We start from the raw sequence: 18,647 nt of genomic DNA on the forward strand, positions 1-18,647 counted from the left end.
GTGCGCGCATGTATTAGTATTTCTAGACAGCATATTGTGCTCTGTTGTTATGGCTTATACGATGTCATGTTTGTGTATATGTATTGTTTGTGTTGAATTGATAATTCTATTTTGCACATGTCCATGACAACTAATAAAATGAATTCAATCAAATTACTTTAAGTATTGTTTTAATGTTTTAAGTGGGAACTTTTTTATGTTAATCTTTTTGGTTTTACAATTATATAATAAATTTTATTAAATACTAAATATTAGTTATTTGTTAAGTTATTAAAACTGACATTTGTCAGTGTCGCCATCTGTTGGAAAAATATCAAATTAGTTGTATACTCTTTTGCATCAAGTCCTTTGTTACGGATTGTAGTATTTTGTTTTACTCGCAAATAACAAATTTTCATAAAAAAATCTTTTTTTTTCTTCAGAGATGATTTTACGACCACAGCGGCAGTCTATGAATGACGATATGTTCGAAAAATTATTAATTTTAAAAGACTGTAAAGTGTGACCAAAATGAATTGTACATAGAAAAAATGTTTTAAAATATATTCTGATTGATTTGATTTGTTTATCAAATAAATATAAAAATTGAAATCATTTGATTTGATGTAAACTATTCAAATAAATCAAATCATTTCATTTGATTTAAAATATACACGTCCATCCAAATAAAATCAAATGATTTGATTTATTTGAGTAGTGTACATCAAATCAAATGATCTTATTTTTGATTTTGATTTAAAATCCACTTTTGAAAGCCCTGATAATATGTAATATAAGTCTTTTATTGCTTACGTATATCGCACAATATAATCATCTAATTCCATCAAAACATTCTAAACGAAACCTCACCAATCCCTGAATGTAGCTCATATATCTCATATAAAATACATAACGCGATAGGCAAATCAAAAATGGATCCACGCTCATAAAACAGATAATCTGTTCTGACACTACTAATTTTATAATGTTGTATGGTTTGGGGCGTTTCGGGTGGCAATATGGCTCTGATACAAATTCAATTTGATTTCAACTCAGTTTCTTTCTTTTTGTAGAATGGGAGTCCAAGCAAACGAATGATATTGAATGATTGTTGCCAGCGATTATGCGATTGCTTTTCCATGAAATTGGACTGTTCTATTCTGCATTGAGCCTGTTTTTGGAGAGTTGAAAAGCGTGTGAGAAAGCTGTGTGAACGAACATAAAATACATTGAAAAAAAATCCAATTAAATCAGCAACCACTTTCTTTAATTAATAATATCCAAGCCAAAACATAATAGTTGTAACACATACACACACACACATAAAACAAGAGAGCCTGAAAAAAGTCAACGTAAAGACGGAAAATAAAACAAAATACCAAAAAACATTAATTATATTTTCCGTTTCGCGTTCCATGGCGATACACGAGAAGAGTTCGTTCGTTGCGAGTATATCGTCTCATCGAGGTTTTTGGTTCGTCTGCATGTACACGCTTCCACTCTCACTCTGTCTTTACGTAGTACGATCGCATTCCTTCGTTACTCTCTCTTTCACACTGGCTATCACATGATTCCGATGTATTTTCGCACATAATTTTTCTACTCGAATGGTGTGAGAGCGAGCGAGAGAGTTTGAGTGGTGGTGAGTGCTTGTTGCGATCGAAACCGCTATACTATACATTTTCATTAAGTTTAATTAACAACAACAACAATGGGAGCGAAAACGGCATCGAACACACAAATGAACGTAAAACGCGCGCAAGCCGCGCAACAAAAAATCCAATTATATTTATCCTCGTCAAAAGTGTATTTGAAAATGAGTATGTGTATGTATGAGGAAGTTGGTTTCGTTTTTATATGCACACGCTTTTAATAGTATTTGTAATGTGCTTTTGGTGTATGACATGAACCACGAAAAAAAGATTACATTCAATTAGAACGATTCGAGTGAGAATGAGAATGGGAGAGAGAGAGCGAGATAGAGAAGGCATTGAACGGCATTGACTAGAATGGCAGACACACGATTCCGATGCGTTTGGAATCGTCTGAACCGACTCTCCGCATTCAACGTGCACATAATATCTTTTGCTACTTGATATAAAACCGAGCAAGTCTCGACAAAAGTCGAGCGAGTGCAAAAAAAGCTCTTGGAATAAAAAGCAACTATGGCAAACGAATCAAACTGAACAAAGCAAAATGCGTTCTTTTGCGCGCGCTTTCTTTTACTCTTTCTCTTTCCCTGATGCGCTATATAACGCTAATACACATCGTCTAATTAATTCTGTTCTAATTAATTGGTTAAATTCTCCCACTTGGTTCGAAACAAGAGTACAAAACAGAAGAAGAATACACAGCACAACTCAACCCAACCGAATTGAACCCAACCCATACCAAGGACTTTTAATAATCCCGTACAAAAACAAAGCACATGCTTCGACTTACGCGCTCTTTCCGACTCTTTCTCTCTCTCTCTCGCATATTTCTCTGCTCGAACTTTTCTGGGTTATACCAAACGCATGCTATATGAATGTTGTTGGTTTACAAGAGGAATATACACCAAATAGAATCATTGTAAAAACTAAGCATAATTTGCTGGTGCAAACGATTGAGGTGTGTTTGCTATACAAGTAACAGAAATGAAAATCCATGTCAAAGAGAGAGAGAGAGAAAATGAAAATGCACTGACACTTACTCAAAAGAAATTCGATGTACGACTTGAACTGGCAAAGCAAATGTAACTAAACATTTCGCTAAATATCGAAGCGATTACGAGAGCATAGACATAGATACACTACATCTTGATTGTCTGTGTGTCTTTTTGTGTATGTTGTGTGTTTAATTTCATTTCAATTCAATAACGACGATGACGGTGGTGGTAGCGGTAGCGGTAGCGGCATTGGGCTCGATCCGTACTATTATAAGAAATGGCATTTTCTTTCTCCTTGATTGACGTAATCATTTATAATAATAACTGTTCGGCTGATGTTTAATTTCTTAAAAGAAATCCAATTTCGAAGCATTCGTTGAAGGGTGGGCAAAGTGTATTAAACGGGCGTACGAACACATGATACAGATAAAGAGAGTAAAATAGAAAGAAAAAGATATGGCATTTCGCACGGAATGACAAACCAATCACACAAATTAGATATAGCGTTTCGTTGTCATGTGATGGCATAGTTTACAAGCGCCGCCGGTTCAGGCCGAATGGTTCCGTTTATATCATTAAAACTCGACTTCATTTCCTTTAATTCTCGGATAAAGCCCATTGCACCATTTCTAATCATATTTGCTTTTTCGGCGAGAAATCAAACCATTACATGGCAAAATATGAAGCACAGTTACATAGCACAGCAGTATGCACGATTCACTATCGTCTCTTCCGACATTCAATTTGTGAGCTCGCCGCCCCGTGATGTGTTTCACTTACCCTCCAATTGATTTTGATGCCCGTATTTTCATAAACGTTTAACTAAAACTGAACTCTCTCATCTGCAACCGAGAATTCAAACAAATTGAAAATAACAACAACAGCAGCAGCAACAGCAGCAGTAACAAATGCGTTTTCTCATATTAAGCGCCAAATTACGATACGATAATTTAAACCAGCAAAATTGGTCTTGATCTCGCTTCTGCTCTCGCTTGCTATTACTATATAGCAAAAACTAATTGCGGAAATTCAAAGAGATTTCCCCAATCAATTAAATTTTCATGCGAATCGTCGTCTCCCTTCGAGCACGAATCAAACAGATAGAGACTGATAGAAAAAAAAGCATTTATCTTTTCTATTAGCCATCGTCAGCATGACCGATGATGCAGCTGGATTTGAGATTGCTTCTGGCTGCTACTATTACTACTACTACTATTACGTTTTTGATGCGTACACATACAAAAATCTTTTGTGATCGTTTGAAGTTTCGTTCCTTCATCATTTCTTCGTCGTTCGATATTTTCTAGATATGTCAGTGTGTCTGTGAGTTTTAAATTGGCTAATATATGCATGTACGATGTTGGAAAACCTAGATGCGGTTGACGCGCAGTCCATTGAAAAGTGCAAACGAACGCGTGCTATTCCAATCTCTGAATGGCCCGTGATTTGCATTCCAATGCAAACAAATTACGAAACGAACATTTTTGCCTGAAAATGTGGAAGCAAAACGAGAGCAAAAAAAAACACAAGCGAAACTAGCCAACGGTTACGATTAAAAAATCGTTTAAACGTTTTCTTTGTTTCTCTTTCTTTTTCTTGCTCACTCTCGTTTGCAATATGTGTGTACATTTTCACTCACTGTGTACAGGCAAATACACAGAGAAATACGGAGGGGAGCGTAAAAGAGAGATTTATAATTTTCCGTTTTCATTAATTTAATGATGCTGAAGCATTGTTTGGGCAATACTTACTGAACAAACATTCGTTATGCAATACAATTCGTTGATTGCGAAGAGAAACCGCATAATTAGTTCCAACTCAAGTTATAATTGGAAAGGAATACTCGAAAAAGTGTTTGTATATGAGTGTATGTATATGCAAGTTTTAGTGTGAGTGAGAGAGCGGCCGGGTGCTGTATGATAATGAACACACCGGGCAAAGGCGCGGACGGGAACAAGCGCAGAGGGGAAAACATTAATTGAAAAGGAGCAAATTCATTTAGTTTAATCCCCGTGGCGAGAAAGAGCGAACGAACGAGCGAGTGAGCGAATGAACGAAGGAGCTAGTAGATGTAATGACATGCATATGTTTTCTACACTCACAAAAACCAATTAGTGTGGATTCCATTCACGATTAATCAGTGGCGGATTTTGTAAGGTCCTCATTAAGGAAGAAGTTTTTTTTTCCTTCGACATTCTACACACCTCAGCGCTTTCTCTCTCACTCACTCACTCACTCTTATACTTCTCAAACAAATGAACACTGACCTTAAGGAAAAATTTATTGAAGTTACGCACACGGCGAACCGCCTGGATTTGTTCCGTGTTCAACAATGTTGTAATATAATGGGCAGCAGCAAGCAAAGAAGAAAAAGAAGAAAAAAAAAACTGTTTAATCAGTTTATGATTTATGGCCATTGTGTGCTATACGCCGATGGTTGTGTGTACACCTGACGAGGATGTCTACATTTTTGATTAAAACTATGGTGAATTGCTTCCTCGTGCAACCCCTCGCCATCGCCGTCACCACCACCAGTACTCGAACTTCGAATTGAATTGAATTCTGGTATGCTGTGAGCGAGTGAGCGAGTGAGTGAACGCTATATGCCAAAATGAAGCGCACAGAAGTGTGGCCCGCACACACCGAAGAAATAATGGGGGAAGATGGAATGAACATCAATGAGAGATAAAATATTTCATTAGATTGAAAATGTCTATACGTTTACGTAAACAGAACTATTTTGCAGCAGCAGTAGCAGCAGTGGCAGCAGCATCCGGGATGCAATTTCATAAAAAGCCAAAATTTTCATTCCGTTCTTTGCTCTTTTGACCATATTGGTTTCGTTCTATATTGCTATTGCCACTGTATGGCATTGTGTGCGACTGTATAATGTATATATGGTCGATGCTTTCTCCCTCTTATTCTTTTGCTTTGTTGTTGTGCGGGCGTATGCGAATGGCATGGACTCGTTAGGTATTTGTTCATTTGCAACGAGATGAATTATGAATGGCCCGAAGTGAATATAACATGAAATAAAATTAATTACATGTAATTGAATTGAGTTTCGTTACTCCTCAAAACCTGTGGTATACATACAACGGCTCATCATCTTCATTTTCAAACACAGTATATGTACATACATCGGGATATAAACTACACAATTACTTAAAGTACGCAATGTTAAGGGCCGATAAGAAGCAATATTGCGTTTACAACACATTTCGACCATATGCAAACGGTTCTTCGTAGGAAAATATCAACGGAGATATTATTTTGCATTGTGTAGAGCTATGTATTTTTCAGTCTATCTCTTTCATGAAAAAGTACAAACAAAACCTGGCTTTAAACATAAATTGCCACTAGAAATGACGAGATTGAGAACACGAAAATACACAAACAGTACGAGAGAGACAGAGAGAGAGAGAAGGGGGAGAAGGAGAAAGAAAGAGATAGATTGAAAGCGACAGAGATAAAAAGTACGTCAGCGATGATAATGACGACGACGACAACAACAGAGCACGATACAATTTTGTGTACTAAATTGCCTGAAGTATTAAAACACGTGCAGCCAGCAACATCATGTCCCAACCAAGTGTCCAATTAAAATTTTTGATAAAGTACAAACAAATAAATCTTTGTTGTTGTTGCTGCTGTTGCTGGCAAAATGTGTATTTTTCTTCTATTCAGCTCGTTTTAGTCGAGCTCTTGTTTTCGTTCTGGCACTAAGTATGCTTCGGTCGAATATTGCATCGAATGCGTGTGTATACTGGACAAAATGAATCGACTTATATGAACCCAAAAACTGTGTGTTATTGTACATATTCACTATTTGGTGTGTATTATGAGTATATGCAATACGTAGATGAAACTATAATGCTGTAATAGAGATTATTCTAAATATTAGTTTGCGTGCGTTCATACTTTGCATTTCATTTTCGTTTTCATTTTCATTTTCACTGGTGTAGAGAGCTGTGAAATTAGGATAATACTATGGCAGGCGGCCTCTCTAATATATTGTACATCTTTCATTCGCAGTCGACGCTGTTGTTCTTGTTGTTGTTGTTGTCGTCGTCTTTCGTGCAAAGCGTTTGGCCAACGAACCCAAAATATACGTTCGTTTAATTTTAGTTTAATTAACTTCAGTTCCCCATTTAACAAGAAATTAATTAAATGAGAGAAGATAATGCAGAAACACAATTAAAAAATTGCGCACTCAAAAGAAAACCAGCAACGTATACTTGTAGTCAGTCGGTCACTTTTTTCCCTCTTTTTAGCCAACATACCGCAAAACCTTTTGTCTGGCCGATATTACATCGTTTCGATGCGTTTGTTATTGTTGTTGTTGCTTTCGTTTATGCGGTTTTATTTGAAATTAGAAAAGAGCTTTAAGCATAGGCATTTGTTTGACGTCGATACCGGCCGACGTTCATTTATGATTCTCAAAAGTGGCAGTTATTTAAGCTGATTTCATTTACTCAAAATTACGATCAAATTGATTACAACAACGAAAAAAAAAACATACCAATTTGCTTCGAATGCGAAACAAGTGTATTTGAAAAAGTCAAGAGTTTTCAAATTGCCAATTGAATGCAGCAGCAGTGCTGCACGAACAACATCTGAAGGAGAGAAAAACGAACTCTTCATCATTTGATTTTATTCGCAAATTGGAAAAATTGCTGCGTGATGGTTCAAGGTTGTATAAAGATGGAATACACCACATACATAATATTCCGAAACACTTCTTGAATGAGTTGTAGAAACGAAACGCAGTTTGATGCTGCTACTCCCATTGCTGGTTGTGAAATACACCCTCATCTCCGATTACACTGACTATATTTAAAACCGTAGTTTTAATTAATTTAATTAAAATCCTCTTGTACGAAATATTCACTAATTGGCCTAATTGGCTATTTCTCTTCAACTTTCTCTCCTTCTCTCTCTCTCTCACTCTCTTCCTTCTCATATTATAATTGCATGCGCAATACACTTGTACACCGACAATCTCTCTATATCTTTCTCTTATACACACATTCTCCCCACCTCATTCCTCTCTCTCCCCCTTCCCCCTTTTACCCGCAACGAACCAACGAGAACATAAGGTCTTGAAAGCATCTCTCTCACAAGGGTTCATTCATACAGTTTTCATCGTTTTTATTTTCGTCTTCTTCCTCTCTTGTTTCAATTTGATAATTTGAGAAAGTAACAAACACAAAAACGTCATTGCAACAAAAACTCGACAAAAACACAGGATACACGATGGAGTAAAAGATGTGACAGTAATTGGCTTGTTTTTCAGAGATATATTTTGATATCATTTATGGAATTATTTGCTATTAGGAATATTTTCTTTTTGTGCATGTGAATAAAATGAGCTCCGAAGAAAGCAGAGCCATTCCACTTTATACACAAATATCGATCCGTATGAATTGTATGAAAATAAATATGTTTATATTTTGTTTACATCCGTTGCCGATGTGCTTTTTAGAAATGTGAATAGAAATCAAACGACCCATACTTAAGTTCCTCTCAAACCAATCTAAGATGAGTTAGATGCGATTTCCCATGTACTTCAAACAAACCTTTTAGTTGATGATGATAAAGATTTTAATTCATTTTTTTCTCTTTTTTATATTTTCAGATCGAATTTAAAAATAGTGACCATTCGTGTTGGAGACTATACAATTTTTAACATAGACATGTGAACAAGCTTCATATGTGCAAATCTATCAAATTTGTAGCTCATATAGAGCGAATTCAAGAGAAAAACTCAGTTCAATATAAAAACAACTAAAGAAATTGTGGACATTAAGTTCGAAAAACACACACACACATACAAAAGATAGACTCACATCGACTTAGAAAATATTGATTTAAAATCAGATCTAAGTCAATTTTGATTTAAAAAGTGTACGCTTTGCCTTAAACTCCGTTTGTTATTTGCTGCTTCTGCTGCTGATATTTGTTTAGTTGTTCGTTTTTTATTGTTTTTTTTTTTTAAATATACTGTGTGTGCGTAAACTAACACAACCGTCAAGCTGGCCGCCTCCGTAGCAATGAATTCATATCATCCGTATGGGGATATATCATCACCACATCCACCTAGTCCGGATAACAACAATTATGCGTCGTCAATGTCGATTGGCAACGCCGGTGGACACCATCATAATGGTCATGCACAGCTCATGAGTTCGATAGGTGGCCAACAACAGGGTTTTCATCAAATCAACAACAATAATGCAATGATGAACAAATGTGCTGGATGTGGCAGTAAGTATTTAGCAAATTTATAAAGTGACAGAGACTCTTATCTTCCGAATTCCTTACCAATTTGTTTGGTACTGATTGCACAAAACTGTTTATTATCACAATATAGGTAAAATAGCCGAACGTTATCTTCTATCAGCAATCGATAAATTTTGGCATCACACGTGTCTGAAATGCACTTGTTGCGGTGCCACATTAGCCGATTTGGGTACGGTCTGTTACACAAGGGGAAATATGATACTATGTAAGGCTGATTATTCTAGGTAAGTTTTCACTCAATTTCTTATGTATTCGTGTCTTAATCGTCGCCATCGTAATCATTTGTCATCATCGTCGTTGATGATGATAAAATGGGTTTTCTACATCCTCAAAGCAATTGAACGTTAAGGAAAACTTATTTAACAAATAAACACAATTTAATGCTTTGTAATTGAACTTGATGAGAACAGCATAATAGATGCGGATTTCGTATACTGTGTCGTTTGAATGGAGAAGAAGAGGAAAAAAGCCCATTGCAAGTAAACTGAATTCAAAATTGAAGAGTTTCGAAAATTAATTACGTTTGCTAGAGAAGGCAAACGAAATATACAATACAGGCGAACATAAATTGCAATTTTGAGCACAAAGTCTGTCATCATTTTACTGACCACAATGAAATCGATTATCTCAACATCTATTTCTCCGTTTCCTATGCGAATGTACTTAAATTCACACATTCGCTGAAGAACTGAACAAATACACAGTTGCCAAATAGCAAACCGTTTTATCATATGTTTTCCCATTTACGTATGAAAATGTATACAGTGGAAAGCGGGAGTGGGTTTGAACATTTTGCCTGTTTACATTAGTTTTTAATCTGAAATTCAATTTATTAAAACAATTAAAAGCGCATACTTCACCACCAAAATATACATATATATACACCCACTCAAACCAGCCGTCATTCTCTCAGTGCAATTTTCGTTTCGGTCGCAAATGTGAAGTCATTCACTCAGTTTATGCGGCGACTGCTGCTGCATTTCTATCGTTTTGAATTTTCGACAGACAATTCATTCGTACAGCCATCGAAAGCAGGCAAGCAAAGGATAGAACGAAGATTGTGTGCAAAAAATCAAATAGATTGCATTCTCGTCGGCTCAAATTCAGACAGTGTGATAGTGATGATTGTGACTGGTTTTGTATTAGGCATGTATGTATACATAGCCACAAAACAAGCTGAAGGCGCGAAGCGATTCAATTATTTTACGCGCGTATTTAAAACAAACATACTTTGGCCATTTTGTTTGCTTTCTTTTCGATTGGATTTGAGAGCAAAAGTGGAATCGCGTATGTGTATATAGAATCTCGACAGTGTTTTTAACAAGTTTTTCGGTAACAGTTGTGTGTACTTTTCACGCGTTGCATATTCAATTTGTTTTCTATATGGATGTTTTCTCTCTCTCTCTCCCCTTCGCGTTTGTTCTTTTTTTTATCGGCTCCCTCTCTTGTCGTGGCCAAACAAATTGAATTAAACCAAAATAGAGCGTGCTATACAGAAAAAAAAACATAGATGAAAAAATCACACACACGAAAACTCATTTCCGGTTGACAGACTTAACAACGTCGCGGAACAAATAACGATATTTCTCTCTTTCGCTCGCTCGCATATATTTCGATTGAAATGTGTCGATTTTCCTGATACATCTTCCTTTTGTTGAGTCGATTGCCGATTTTAATGAGGTTTCTCTCACTCGCTCGTTTACTCGCTATATTCTCAAAAAAAAAAAAAAAAAAACACTGAAAATGTAAATCAAGTTCAACGTGTACGTATGATTCGACAAGTGTTCGAAAAAATGCATATTTATTAAGGTTAAAATATATTTCAATTTCCTGATTGCGAGACAAAAACAAGATATGAAATTCATGATAATAATTTCATTTAAAAAAATATACAGTTAATTAGCGAATGCGTAAGTAAAAAATGGGTTAAGGGAAATTTGTAACAATAAAGAACAGCAGCGGTGCGCCGAATCACAGTTGATATTTAATTTTGTATGCACTTCATCTAAGAATGATTTCATGTAAATTTATTCGAATTTCCGAACTAAAATTGAAAAATAAATGTTTGGCAAAAGCATTATACGAGAGAAAAAGAGACCAAATGAACTAGTTACATAAGCCAAGTTTCGCTTGAACTGACATCGATCAAATGACAAAAATGACACAAAAAACTACATACCATGTACTTGTACTATACACACATATTTGATAATCTGCATGGGAATTTCTTTCGAATGATTGCGTTTTTTGAATTTTACCTCAACTGAGATTGGCTTCTTCACACTCATCACATGGCACATAGTCATGTTTGTCAAAGGGAGCAGTAAATGCTCATTTTATACAGCGTAAAAAGTAGAAAAAAAAATACACAGACACACACTACCACCAGCCGTATAAATAAATGGAGAACATTCCACAACTGAAAGTGAAGTCGAAATAATATAGAGAGAACAAGCGAGCGAGAAAGCAGGCAATCAGTGAGCTTTAAATGGTGAATCAATGGTAAACTAATTAGATTGACATTCATGCTGTGCGCTCGATAAAACTAAAATTATCGCTATTGTTTCTGTGGTGTTGGCAAAATCACGCAATGAATTATTATCACAAAAGCTATTGTCGACAAATCCAGATATACGTGGTATATGTATATATTCACCTTCAATCTTTTATCTTCTCGGTAAGCGCAATTTTTCGTATACGTGTGAATGGCACACAACAGTATCCGATCCTTGTACAACGCTGGCAGCAACAGCTAGCAAAAAAGCGATTTTTTTCTCGCTTGGTCTCTGTTTTGTGTTTTTTTTTTGGATTATATTTATATGTATGTAGAGAGAATATTGTATGTAATAAAGCATCAAATAATTATACGTAGAAATAAAAGCACAGCCGGGGTAGTGAAATAGTGTTGTTATCTGTGTGTGATAAAATCGTTTATTATACAATTGAAATTTTTATGTAATGCTGACAATGATTGCGTTGATTCTTGTGATAGCGGTGATGATGTATTGTTATTTCTCTATCATGTAAATAACACGAGCATTTTTTTTCTCTTTATCTATCATCGTTGCTCTCTATGCACCTTGGTGCTACTCTACTGGTGAAATAAATTGTGGAATGCTCGTGCCATTTTTGCCCTTCGCCACCATCCATCCCAAATAATATTTTGTATCCGTGTATGCATGTGTTATCATCAAACAGAATCGACGTTGAATGGAGCAATATGTTGAGAATGCATGTGCAATTTATTATATTAATATAACATTTATTCATATTTTATGAAGAGAGAAAAGATACCGGCAGTTTCAGTGTATGGCGTCTCTCATTGTGCGTCATTATCGAGATATACACGCATTGTGTTGCATTATACACCATTATCACTATGTTGCACTATTCGCAATTGCATACATAAATGGGACATCCCCCGGTACACATAACATTAAACCTGCAAACAGAAAACAGATGCATATGGAAAAGTTGAGCAGAATATTCGAAATTTTTGATGCAATTTTGTTTTTTCCCCTTTTCTCGTTCGATGTTCATTTGTTCGGGCCAAAATTATTTGAATAAAATGGTTCATCGTTCAGTGATCGAATTTTGTGTATGGTGCTACTGCTGTTGCCGCATCGACCTATCTCCAAATTATCATTAATAATAATTCAAGCGGCATTAAGACCATCGCAATATTCTACGCCAATCCCTTGCATCGTAATGATCTCTTTGGTTTATTTGCTTACTCTTTCCCTGCTTTTTTTTCTGTAGCTATCAAGCTTTAAATTGATGGTTCCCATGTGTGCAATTTTTTATCGATATCGATTGTATGTGCATATATTGCTCTGGCTACAACTTTGCTAAAAATGGGCAAAAATATCCAAAATAGAGACGATAGGGATAGGCGAAATTCACATAATCAATTTCCCAATTAAGTCTATGTAGTTGCTGTGGTTCTAGATTATATTGGTTAGCGATAGTGGTAGTGCGGTACGGTACGGTGCGATGTTGCTCTCTGGCTTTCGATACACGACTGCATTCCGATTAAAATCGCTGCCATCGCATCGGACCCAAATGCACAAGCCATGTATAGCAACCGATTGTATGACTTTATTATTGTATGTCGATCTAATTGTTTGCTTCGTTTGCTAGCTATAATTGGAAGGATTTCAAGTGAACGCCACCAACCATTGCACCAATACATATACGTAGAGAGACACTCACATTTGCTCATACCAAATATCAGCAGCATATATACGTATATATAGAACACATGCCATCGAATGTGCTGTAGTTCTGTGTGCAGAAAACAAATTACAAAGTGTTACTAACTTATTTTTGGGAGGTTATATTTATGTGCTCTCTTTCTCTCGTTTTCTCTAGCTGTCTAATGTTTGTTGTGTTATCATCATCGTTTGAATGTCGATTGAAATGCGGGGCTAAAAATGCGCTGCGCTGAGCATTTCGGTAGTTATTAGTGCAATTATGAATTGAATGTACAATGAGTGGGTGCCAACGCCATTGTTTTTACACAAAATATGCGAACGAATATTGCTGAGCCTGATCCGAAAATTTAAATTATGAATCATATTTCCCAACTCAATAATACAAAATTCCCATTGTGTATCCATGCTCATTCTTTCTCATTCGTTCGACTTCCGCTTATTCGTTCTTATTCATTCTTTCTCCAACTTGTTTCTCGTACATTTTACATCGAACCTCGACAACATGTCTAATTAGGAACTTTAAACTTGCTTTCTAATTGGATTCATTCATCATCACAAATTCAATTTCATCCACAGGGAGATTTCCTTTTTCCGAATTTTCGACAAAAACCATATTTATCTAATGATCTTGCCGCAATTAAAAACGAAACGGAGCTCAAACCATCCCATATTCGTTCGCGTTCATACAATCTACTCGGTTGGCACAGTCATACCATTTCATGAAACCATACCATGATGATGAAAAATACAACAACGAAAAATTGAGTTAATCGCAAAACACTTTCGCATAGAATTAATTAGTTTACTTTCAATTTATAATGTGATGGTGAAAATGATTTGCTATGTCAGTTTTGCAACATTCAAGTTGTGTGCTCTGAAAAAAAGAATCCATTTTAACATGGGTACATTTCAACCCTTTCTTTAACAGCAGCCTCAGCATTACCGTCGTTGTGACGCATCCGTTGTTACTTTGCTCTCTCTCTCTTTCTACCATTCCCTTCCTTTTGCATACGTAATTTTATATTAAGCGTTTTTATTTTCTATTGCTTGTCGCTTCTGCAGTATTAAATATATATTATTATTATTTAGAAGAAATTGAATAAAGCTCTGTGTTTGACAATGCCTAACGTACATTTTTCCATGGAATATGTGTGTATGTTTGTGTTTTTACGTTATCCATGTCTTGGCTGCAGCGGCAACCGACTGAGAGTGCGAGAAAGCCGAGTTCAATAATGCAGAGTAACACATCATCCAACGAAATAAACAACGAAAAGGCAGAAAAAGTCCAACATAAAAAAAACACACACAACAAGGGAAAACGAGACAGATGATGAAAATTTAATTAATATTTTAGGAATTTAATTAAAACTCCATATAGTAGATATTCATTCACTCACACCACCCGATAATTCGCAGGAAACGGCAGCAGTGATGGCGGTGCCGACGATGGCGCGCACGGGCTCGTGTATTCCGTACCACGGCCGTATGTACACAGAAAAGAGAGAAAACACTCTCTGTGTTATCAAATTGGTATATTAAACCATAGATATATTACCTACAACCCGTGAGTCCGTTCGCCCGCTCTCTCTGTCTCATTTTCTCTCCCAATCTCAACAAACTATGTGTATGCCATTGCCACACGAACTCTCACTCACAATAAGCAGGATAAAACAAACGATTCGTTTGACTCAAATTAATATAATATAGCAATTTAATACGTCATACACATCACTTATTCCATAATATATAGCCGGGCGCGCGAGCTATGGCTATAGCGAATGGCAAACACAACGCATACATTGTATTATATTTTTCAAGAATGAATTATGTGTGCATATGGAACGATATTGCTTTATATATATACGCAGATATATACAGATATATTTTGCCAGGAGTTGTTCGCCGTGCGTGCACCGTCAATATTATACGCTGTCTGTACTGAACATATATAGAACATTTTCTCTCACACTCTCCATAACGACCAGCGAGAGCTCGTTGTTCGTGTGTTTTTTTAACTGAAAAAGAGAGAAAGAGAGATAGTAGTGGATGATGTTCATTTGCTGGAGATAAAGCATTAAATCTATTTATAATTAGATGGAACCGAATTTGAGTGGTAAGAGAGTCCATTCCTTCATTTCGTTCATATTTTTTTTTGTCTTCTTCTACTGCTCCTGTTTGCTTTGCGCTCACTTTTTTCTCTCTCGGTTATAATTTATGAATAATTTCCTCTTGTCGGCTGTTAATGAGTGTGCCACTCATAATCAAATGGCTTAAGGTATATATATATGAGTAGCATGAAGAGATAAAGGTAGAGGATCTGAAAATGATTTTGTTTGCTCGAAAATTTAAAATGAGTTTATTCATTCTGTGCAGCACTTACTCCATGTTGGTTGGGTTTTGGTTAAAACGAGAGGGAATGAGAAAATTACAATACATTAATATATTTTATGTCCGCACAATTATACTGAGAACATTGGCCACACACAGTACAACTCTTGATCTCATCTCTATTCGAAAACTGTTGTCTTTTCGAATATAGCATAAAATATTTCATTAGCGATGGATATGATAAACGAACAAAGTATGGTGTGTGTATATGTGTAAATAAAGTTATCTTAACATTCAATTAGCTGCAACTAGGTATATTCGTGAAAATCATAATGAATTTAAGTCATTTTTTTATTTATTTAAAAAGAAACATATTCTCTTTTAGAAACCATCAAATTGAAAACATTTTGTAAACTTTGCTAATTTCATTTTTTGCTATTTACGTTAATTTTGACCGGTTTGTTTTTTCAACTCATTTGTAGACTTTTTGCGCCACCACCATGTTCTGCATGCAATCAAACAATATCACCGAATGAATTTGTCATGCGAACAACGTCACAATCAAGTAATCAACAGTCGCCGAATCAACCAAATCCAATGCAGCAGCATGTATTTCATATAAAATGTTTTACATGCTCAAGTTGCACAGCTCAGCTAAGGCAGGGCGATCGGTAAGCTCATTTACTTTACATCTCTTTTTCCCAGTTCTGAGGCACAAACTAGTCACTGTGCTGAGATTTCAATTTGCATACATATATTTATCAAGTTGTTTATTTTCGTGTCTTTGCTGTTATTATTCATTTGTACATTGTTTTTTTTTCTTCATTCATTTATTTTGCATTTCTTTTTTTTTTCTTGCATATCTGTAGTTATTACATGTTAAATGGTAAACTGGTCTGCGAACAGGATTGGCATAAAATGGTGAAAGCGCCGGTAGCAAATAACAGCACACCGCCCGTCCGTAAAGGAAAGGTCGGTAGACCGAGGCGATCCAGAGACTGAGAAGTTGCACCGCGTTTGGGTCGACCGCCAAAGATACGAAAAGATGATTTAGACCGACCCAATCACATGAATTTACCGTTAACTAGTTTAAATAATCATACCAGCAATACATTCAATCGCAATTTAACCGACAGCAACCTAATGTTATCGAATCGTTCGGCCACTAATACAATGTTATCACCACCGTCTAGTTTGAGTGCATCGTCAGCAAATGCTGCTGCTGCGGCAGCGGCCGCCGCTGCAGCTGCTGCCACTGGTGGATCGATGCCAATTTCCAATGAGCATTTGTACAGTACATTGTACGGAAGGGAATTGGAATTGATGCGAAAAATTTACAAGGGTGAAAATCGAGATCATTTAGTTGAGAATCCATTGATGCATTCACCGCATCATCAGTCTCATAATCCAAACGATGTACTGCTGATGAAAAACGCTGGCTATGCCATGAACTATCCAAATGCGGCTGCTGCATCACAATTTGGTGGTTTGACCAATACACAGTATCATCATGCATTGTCACCGTCAAGAACACCACCAAAAGTGCATCATCCCGAACAAATTATGTCACCGGACAACGTTCGTATGATCAAACAAGAAGAAAAACCGATGCATTTTAATTCGTCGACAAGTAACTATCCGGGATATGGTGCATCATCAATGTCACCCACAACGATTTTAGGTAATATGTCCAATCCGATTGCATCATCACGAAAATATGATACCGATACCATGCACAAGCAAATGTACGAAGATCGAAAACTTCATGCTGGCTACGCAAATAAGGATCATCATCTTCACCATCATCATCACAATAATGATCAGAGCTATGGCGATAATATGTACTCTGATGTAATGAATGCATCAAATAACAACAGCATCAACAATTTTATGCATTTGCAGCAACAACATGAACACGAAAAGCAAAATCAACGACAACAACAGCATCAGCAACAATCGAACACAACGAAACACAATAATAATAGCCAATTGATTGGCACCGAAACGAACAATCACTTTTACAATATTAACGACTACGAGAGCACGGACAAAAGGCAACAACAGCAACATCAACAGCACCATCATTCATCACATCAATTATATCAACAAAATCAATTTTCAATTAATAATACTCCAAAAGATAATAATGGCAGTGGAGTCAACATTGCAACTGAGAAGAATCCCATCATCAATAATACGTCGAAATTGAATAATGCTTGTACTCATAGCAGTGATAGTAATAATACAAACAACAATAGTAACAGTAACAACAGCAACACCACCACCACCAACAACAACAACGATAATGCAAAGAATGTTCGAATGACATCTAAATTCAGTGCTGCAAGCCATGCTAATGAAAATGCTTTTGAGAATCCATGCCGAACGACGACTACGTTGTCATCTTCATCGTCGTCGTCGTTGATAACATCAACGGCCAAGATGTGTACAAAATCAATTAAAAATATTGATGGCAACACATCGAAAATCAATCCAAGTAAAATACAAACCGGCAATAATGCAACAACGAATTTATTATCACCACCACATTCAAAATGCGGAAATGATACAACAAACGATTTTATGCTACACATTCGAGTCAAAGAGCAAAAACAACAAATGCAAACGACAAACAATAATAGTAGCAATCGAATGGCCCAGCAAGTTGATTTCGATGAGACGAGCAACAGTTGCTCAAATTCTGGTGATGAAGATGCCGGCAATTATAATGACGATGAGGGTGACGAATTTATGAATTTGTAATTCACACAAATGCACACAAACACACACACACACACATACATTTATATATATATTTTACTTAAAGAAAAACCATTTCTCACAAGTGATCTCAATGCCAACGTCTTAGGACTGTTCGATTTAACAAGGTTCGCTCTGTTCGATAAAACGCATTAAACGCATAATAACTATTATTATTCTATTGGATGAAAGGATATATAGAGAGAGAAGGACAGACACGCAGAGAAAAATGCTCATGAAAATAAAGAAAGAAATAATAATGAGCATGAATGTCATATTTCTCTTTAAATTGTTGAATGTATAAATTAATTTTTGGCAAAGGCATCATTTGCATGTAATTTACTTAATTGTATCATTATGTCACAAATAAACAAAAAAAAAATGATTACATCTTAAAAAAATAATATTAATATAAA

At 36.0% G+C, this 18,647-nt stretch overlaps 2 protein-coding genes across 7 annotated transcripts in view; both read left to right on the forward strand.

Moving 5' to 3' along the window:
* Nucleotides 1–16,494, forward strand: part of LOC116337951 (LIM domain transcription factor LMO4) — a 73,425-nt gene extending 56,931 nt beyond the window's left edge. For all 6 annotated transcript variants that reach the window (XM_031762940.1, XM_031762937.1, XM_031762943.1 and 3 more), the window contains 4 exons: nucleotides 8,265–8,893; nucleotides 9,000–9,153; nucleotides 15,954–16,142; nucleotides 16,341–16,494. In XM_031762940.1, the coding sequence (XP_031618800.1) occupies nucleotides 8,680–8,893; nucleotides 9,000–9,153; nucleotides 15,954–16,142; nucleotides 16,341–16,473 (690 nt within the window). In that variant the 5' untranslated portion in view covers nucleotides 8,265–8,679 and the 3' untranslated portion in view covers nucleotides 16,474–16,494. The remainder of the gene's footprint in view (nucleotides 1–8,264; nucleotides 8,894–8,999; nucleotides 9,154–15,953; nucleotides 16,143–16,340) is intronic.
* A 45-nt stretch (nucleotides 16,495–16,539) lies between these two features.
* LOC116338240 (transcription factor mef2A-like) lies at nucleotides 16,540–18,234 on the forward strand. Its single transcript, XM_031763369.1, has one exon. It carries the CDS (start codon nucleotides 16,540–16,542, stop codon nucleotides 18,232–18,234), a length of 1,695 nt encoding a protein of 564 aa, XP_031619229.1.
* Nucleotides 18,235–18,647: the final 413 nt, after the last annotated feature.

This window comes from Contarinia nasturtii, unplaced genomic scaffold (assembly GCF_009176525.2).
Source record: "Contarinia nasturtii isolate CC-2019 unplaced genomic scaffold, AAFC_CNas_1.1 Cnas_scaffold_350, whole genome shotgun sequence".
NCBI lineage: Eukaryota > Metazoa > Arthropoda > Insecta > Diptera > Cecidomyiidae > Contarinia > Contarinia nasturtii.